Source organism: Lepidochelys olivacea (genome assembly GCF_965140295.1).
Source record: "Lepidochelys olivacea isolate rLepOli2 genome assembly, chromosome: 14".
In the NCBI taxonomy this organism is placed as follows: domain Eukaryota; kingdom Metazoa; phylum Chordata; order Testudines; family Cheloniidae; genus Lepidochelys; species Lepidochelys olivacea.
The window spans coordinates 45,470,876-45,477,453 of NC_140424.1; the positions used below are offsets into that span (position 1 = coordinate 45,470,876).

A 6,578-nucleotide genomic window follows, 5' to 3' on the forward strand; every position below is an offset into this window, starting at 1 on the left:
CAGTCCCTCCCTGAAGGGTTTATTGAGTGGCACAGGCCAGTGCCGGCTCCATGCGGCTCCTGGATCCCAGCGATCCCATGGTGCCCTGTCACAGATCCACAGGTCCCGTGCTCTGGGAGGACCCACAGTCCCTGGGAGGGCCCCTTCAGGGCGCCAGACCCACTTAGTGTCTCACTCTCTGACTAGGGCAAGTGACGTGACTTCACCACCTCCTGGAACCGAACCTTGGAGCCCTCAGCACCCTGCTTCATGCTGTGAGCTCCCTGGGTGGGATGTTTTGCTTATAAGAAGCACAGGGGATCTTTTTCAGGGGAAAAGGCAATACGCCTCGTTTATTAGAGATACAACAATTAGCATATGCATTCAATCACACACACGCTGTCCTGCCAGTTACCAGTCCAGAGTCCGGATCAATCTAGTGGCCAGCTAGGTTGATTATGGGTAGGGAGGAGCCGGGTTCCATCGGTCATGACACGATGCTCCCGGAAAGTCTTGGCAGGACGAACCCAAAGTCTCATGGCAAGGCAGCCTGTTAGATAGTGATCTTCCTTCATTGGGACCAAGGAGTTCTGCACAGTCATGCTGTAATCAGTTGTTGTTTGACGAGTGCTTGTTTTCTTAAATTGTTTTTCTCATCCTTTATCTCGTCCTTTATCCACTTATCTTCTAACACACACATTCCTCATTCACACACAAAACAGGATTGATTTACACGGAGCATTTGAACAGGAGCATCAAGTTGCAATGCAGGAGAAAACAATCATTCCATTCTGTTACTTCTTTCAAAATGCTAAACCGACAATGAAGTGGTGACCCGAAAGGTCTGTCACTGCCTTGAAATCAGCTTCAGACACAAGATTCTGGCCGATGCATCTCTACCAATGGGCCACTGGGCCATTCCTTCCTGCTTTCAGAAAGGGTGGCTGGCAGGATATGGTGAAATCCTACATCAATACATTTAATACATGCTACATTATTCTTCTTTATCCTTCATTCTAAATTATACAAAGTACAACCATAAAATCCTACTACTGCAAGGACGCTGAGAGAGACTTGTGCACCCAAAGGGAGCGCTGCCCTGCCATCTGGGTGTGCCCAGTGGGGGAACAAAGGGCTGAGGAGGGGCCAGGTTGTGGGGGGGGGGCGGGGGCTGGAAGCTGGGGCTCTCTCCTGAGCTGGGACGAAGGAGGAGTCAAAGGACTGTGGGCTTGTGGCTGACCAGGCTGCGACTCTGCTCTCTGTGCTAACCAAGGGCTGTCTGCGCTATGGTGCGGCCAACTAACAGGCCCCACAGCTGGCGTCTGTCACACCCGGGTCCCTGGTCTCTGCAGAGTAAACCACCTTCCCTGCCGCCTAGTTAACCATGCAGCACGTAGGGCTAACGGTGGCACACACAGCAGTTACCCAAAATGTTTCAGAAAATTCCCGTTCTGTGACAGCTCCCAAATGTCCAACGTGCCCTGAACATGACAGAGGAAGGAAAATCCCAACCCCAGAGCCCGGGCCCCGATCCCTCAGCACGCCAAACCAGATCAGCCCTCGGGGCCCTCAGCTCTGGAGCTGGGCACGGATCCAGCCCCAAGGTCCATGTCCCCAGGAGAGGGGCCAATGCCCACACCTGGGCCGGTGCCGCCCTCAGGCCCTGGACTCCCCTGGTCCAACGTCCTGGTAGCCCCTGGAAGGAGAGAGCAGAGGGGATGGGTTAGGGGGTGTAACGGTCCCACCCCCACCCCCGAGAGGGAGAGGACTCACCTGCGTCTGCTCCTCCACAGCACCACGGCCACGGCGGCTACGGCCAGAGCCCCCAGGGTGATGCCCACGGCCAGGCCGGGGCCCCAGCCCCTGCTGTGCCCTGTAAAACAGGGGGTGCCATGCTGGGAACGGGGACAGGAGTATGGGCCCGGGTCCCTCCGCCTCTCCCGCAGTCCCCCCCAGCCACCCGACCCACTGCCCTCAGCCCCCCTGACCTCAGCCTCCCCCGCAGTCCCCTCTGCTGCCCCCACACCTGACCCACTGGGAATGGACACAGGAATATGGACCCTGTTCCCTCAGCCTCCCCTGCAGTCCCACCTGCTCCCCCCACAGTCCCACCCCCTCAGCCTCCCTCTGCTCCAGTCCTTCTCCCCTCTGTCCGACCCCCTCCAGACCCCTGACTCTCTCCCCAACCATCCCAAGCCCTCCCCAGCCCTGCCCCTCCTGGCTCCACACAGATCTCTCCGCCCACCCCATTCGTGCTCCCCTCCGCCCTCACCCTGCTCCCTCCATCCCAGTCCTGCCCCGTCCCCCTCAGCTCCTCCATCCTGCTCTCCCTGGTCCATCCCCACAACCCTCACTCACCCCTCTGCCTCCCTCCATCCCAGTCCTGTCCCGTCCCCCTCAGCTCCTCCATCCTGCTCCCCCTGGTCCATCCCCACAACCCTCACTCACCCCTCTGCCTCCCTCCATCCCAGTCCTGTCCCGTCCCCCTCAGCTCCTCCATCCTGCTCCCCCTGGTCCATCCCCACAACCCTCACTCACCCCTCTGCCTCCCTCCATCCCAGTCCTGTCCCGTCCCCCTCAGCTCCTCCATCCTGCTCCCCCTGGTCCATCCCCACAACCCTCACTCACCCCTCTGCCTCCCTCCATCCCAGTCCTGTCCCGTCCCCCTCAGCTCCTCCATCCTGCTCCCCCTGGTCCATCCCCACAACCCTCACTCACCCCTCTGCCTCCCTCCATCCCAGTCCTGTCCCGTCCCCCTCAGCTCCTCCATCCTGCTCCCCCTGGTCCATCCCCACAACCCTCACTCACCCCTCTGCCTCCCTCCATCCCAGTCCTGTCCCGTCCCCCTCAGCTCCTCCATCCTGCTCCCCCTGGTCCATCCCCACAACCCTCACTCACCCCTCTGCCTCCCTCCATCCCAGTCCTGTCCCGTCCCCCTCAGCTCCTCCATCCTGCTCCCCCTGGTCCATCCCCACAACCCTCACTCACCCCTCTGCCTCCCTCCATCCCAGTCCCGTTGCCTGGAACCACCCTGTCCCACTCAGGACGTGCAGGAAAAGCCCCCAGAGACCACGACCGCACCCCCCTGGAGACGTGCACCTACCCCAGGGGATCAGCAGGCTCTGGCCCCCCAGGCTGCTGTGCTCCACCCGGCAGGCGTAGCTGTGCCCGTCGCCCGGCTCCATGGCCAGGGAGCTGCGCAGCTGGTAGGTCAGGTCCGCGTTGGGCAGGATCCCGCTGGAGCTCAGCCGCCTGCCCGGCCCCACCTCCTCCCCGTCCTGCAGCCAGGCCACGCGGATGGGCCGAGGGTAGAAACCGGTGACCCGGCAAACCAGCAGTAACGGCGCGGGGGTCCCGGCTGGGGAAGGCACTCGGGCAAACACCACGGCGACTGGCCGCTCTGAGATAGGGGGAGAGAGACGGGGCGGGGGAGAGGGGACGATTCAGTCTGAGCCTCAGGGACTTACTAGCCAAACCCAGCTCCATCCCCCGGGCTCAGGCGTTGGCTCCGCTGTCCTGGCCAGGCCCCAATTCTGTCCCCTGCAGTTACCAGTGGTGAGGGAATCCCCCTTCACTTCCTGTCCTAAACGGCTGTGCAGTGCGGCTATGAAATGGCTACGGTGCTCCACCCCAGCTACAGCTGCATTTGTACACCAGGCCAGGGGTCCCTGGATAAACAGCCCCCAGAGGTGACTGCCTCTCAGTGAGCAGGGAGTGGTGACCAGCCTCACCTTGCCTCTCCAGAGACTCTTTCCCATACTGGGCAAAGGTATTGAGCCCATAGACACACATTGTTCTCTCAAGAAACGGGAACAGGGTGGACAGGCTCTTATCCTGGTTGACAAGATACTCGACGTAGATCCCCAGCTTGTCCCCCTGCCGAGTGACCCATTTGCCTGTGTCCATGTCGAAGCTGATGAAGTCCTCGCCGTCCACCGCAGCATCACAGACTCTCCTCAAGGTGCCGTTGGGGTGCAGCTCGCAGCTGAAGAAGACCTGGGTAACGAAGGGGTCTGGAACAGGAAGGGCAGGTGGGATGAGGACAGGCGTCCGGAGGTCACCGTCAGGGGGCAGAAATAGACAGATCGGGGGGGGGGGGCAGGGTTACGACATAATGTCAAGTGATATGAAGACGTTTGGCCACACGATGGCGGCAGGATGGTGGGGCGGCCCTGGCTGGAGTTCAGGGCACCTTGCAGTTTCTGTTTAAAACTGATTTTTCAAAGTGCTCTAAGGTCCACGTGTACAGACAGATCGGGTTGAGAATCGCTGTGAGACATCAGGGCCTGAGGCATCTGGGGTCCCTTGGTCACGGGGTGGGGGAGATACAGACCCCCGCCCAAGTGACCTGCTTTTCAAATCTAGAGCTTTTTTGGAAGTTATTTGTGTTGCTCAGAGGAAAACTGTGGCCCTGAGCCTCGATAAACGTACATCCCTGGGCTCCCCGGAGCGGGGCTCTGCACCGGTAGCAAGGACAGGTTTGGCTTCCCAACGCAACGTTACCCAAGTCCCCGGGCCGTGGTTCTGCGTGTGGAGCGGTAAGCACCTGCGCCCACAGAGAGGTCACCCCTCTGCGAGCGACTGTTTCCTCAGCAGCACCTCAGGGCGACCCCCCGCGTCAGACACTCGCTCAGCGGGAGAGGCAGCAACCTCCGAGCCCCGGGAGGAGCCGTCCGCGCCCTGTCACCGAGAGGGTCCTGTGCCTGTGAGCTGTGAGGGCAGGCCGGCTCTCCCGCTGTCGTGAAACGCACCTAGCTCTGCCCCAGCAAGGTGCCGGGGGGACTTTGTGGTGCTCATTTGGGGGCAGGTGGTTAAGGGGTTCCTGAGAGAAAGTCTCCCCGGGGGACCTTAGTGCTCCAGCACAGACCCTGGGCTGAGCAGCTGAGCAGAGGGAGCTGGGTCTGTCCCATGCCCCGGGGCAGCGCGGGTTGTGGGGGGAGGCACTATCTTAGCTCTGCATTTCCTGCTCGTGGGCTGGGTGTTTCGTGGTTCGCAAAGGTGTCAGTTTTCAACGTTCAGGGAGGACAGGTGGCACCGTGAGCAGCCGACACGCTCCTTCCACAAAGGCCTTCGGTAGGACACGTGGCCACGAGCCGGGTCAGGGGCTGGGACACGGGGCCTTTCCCCTCTAGGGTGCGCAGGCTACAATCTGGCCCCAGAGCTGGGGGACTGGCTCAGTGGGGTGGAGAATGGGACACGGGGCGTTTCCCTTCTAGGGAATGTTGGCTTCAGTCAGCCTAAGGGCCAGGGACTGACTGTTTTGCCCTCCATCCACCCTGCCAGGATACACTCAGTTGCTGTGGTGAGTGTGTCAGTTCTCAGCTCTCTGGCGGGTAGTGGGAGGGACGCCCTCAGACCGCTCCATACTCACAGCCCTCTCTTTGATCCTTAACCACTTTGTTCACCAGACGGATGAAGTCTGACAGGTAGCGATGGAGCAGCAGCTCCAGGTCCTGCCACTGCTTCGGTTTCAGGCCCTGCTGGGCCCAGGGCTGCCGGAAGCGGATCTGGCAGGTGCTGCAGTCCATGGAGTGGGTCTCCAGGTCGCCCAGCAGGGCCATCCCCTCCATGTCCGCGGAGCTGGCGTTGTGGAAGACATTGATCTGGAGCAGCCGGAGGGTGAGAGGTGCTGAGGGGAGAGAAGGGGAGGCTGGGGGGAGGCATCAGGAAAGAAGTGGAGAACAAAGTGGATGGGGAGAGAGATTAATGAGTCTCCCAGGCTCCAGGATCTCCCTGCAGACCTCTAACCCGCCTCCCCCATCCTTCACCCACAGCAACGGTCACTAGGCCAGCGTGGTGCTGCCCCACCCTGGTTTTAGTATTACACCATCCACATCCACCCCAGTAGGAAAAAAGGGCAGGGAGGGGGGTCCCCACTTACCAGCCCGGGCCCCCCATGCCCAGGGGAGGAGCAGCAGAGGGAGCAGCATCCTGGCAGGGGAAGCGGGACCCAGACTGTGGCAGGTGGCAGGGCAGCGGGACAAGGGGCCCAGAGTCGCCCACATGCTGTAGGTTCCTACCCAGGGCACACGCCTCTTTGCCAACTTCTCTCTTTGTCTGTCTCTGCTCAGCTCCGTCCCCGCAGCTGCCAGCCCCGAGCCAATCAGGGCAGAGGGAGTCGGGGAGCGGAGGCAGCGCGGGAGGGGGATCCCCGGCCGCAAGATCAGAACCAGACCCTGTGCCCGGGTCAGTGCGTGTGTGTGACGCCCCCTCCATCTCCTCCAGCCTGGGGTACCACTGCTCCCAGCCCAGCCCTTAGCGCCGCCCTGGGGCAATGGGGCCAGCCCTGTTTGCCCGGGCAGAGCCCCCTGCTGCCCCCTGCCCCGCTGCCTGCAGCACGGCCCCCCAGTACCGCCCTGGGGCAATGGGGCCAGCCCTGATTGCCAGGGGAGAGCCCCCTGCTGCCCCCCGCCCCGCTGCCTGCAGCACGGCCCCCCAGTACTGCCCTGGGGCAATGGGGAGAGTGCCCCACCTCCCGGTAGGGCCAGATTCACACACAGGCAAACTAGGCGGGTAACTAAGGCTCCAATCTGCAGCGGGACCGAAAGCGGTCAGCATCCTGCCCCTTCCTGTGGGGGGGGGTGCTGCCCACCCATCGC

The 6,578-nt window shown here is 61.7% G+C and overlaps 1 protein-coding gene across 1 annotated transcript; it reads right to left on the reverse strand.

The window, feature by feature from the left end:
- Positions 1-315: 315 nt before the first annotated feature.
- LOC311530541 (antigen-presenting glycoprotein CD1d-like) lies at positions 316-6,005 on the reverse strand. Its single transcript, XM_084647271.1, has 6 exons — positions 5,861-6,005; positions 5,351-5,629; positions 3,711-3,992; positions 3,083-3,379; positions 1,753-1,852; positions 316-1,675 (listed from the first exon to the last, which is right to left on the reverse strand). Exons 1-6 carry the CDS (start codon positions 5,982-5,984, stop codon positions 1,636-1,638), a joined length of 1,122 nt encoding a protein of 373 aa, XP_084503397.1. The 5' UTR covers positions 5,985-6,005; the 3' UTR covers positions 316-1,635.
- Positions 6,006-6,578: the final 573 nt, after the last annotated feature.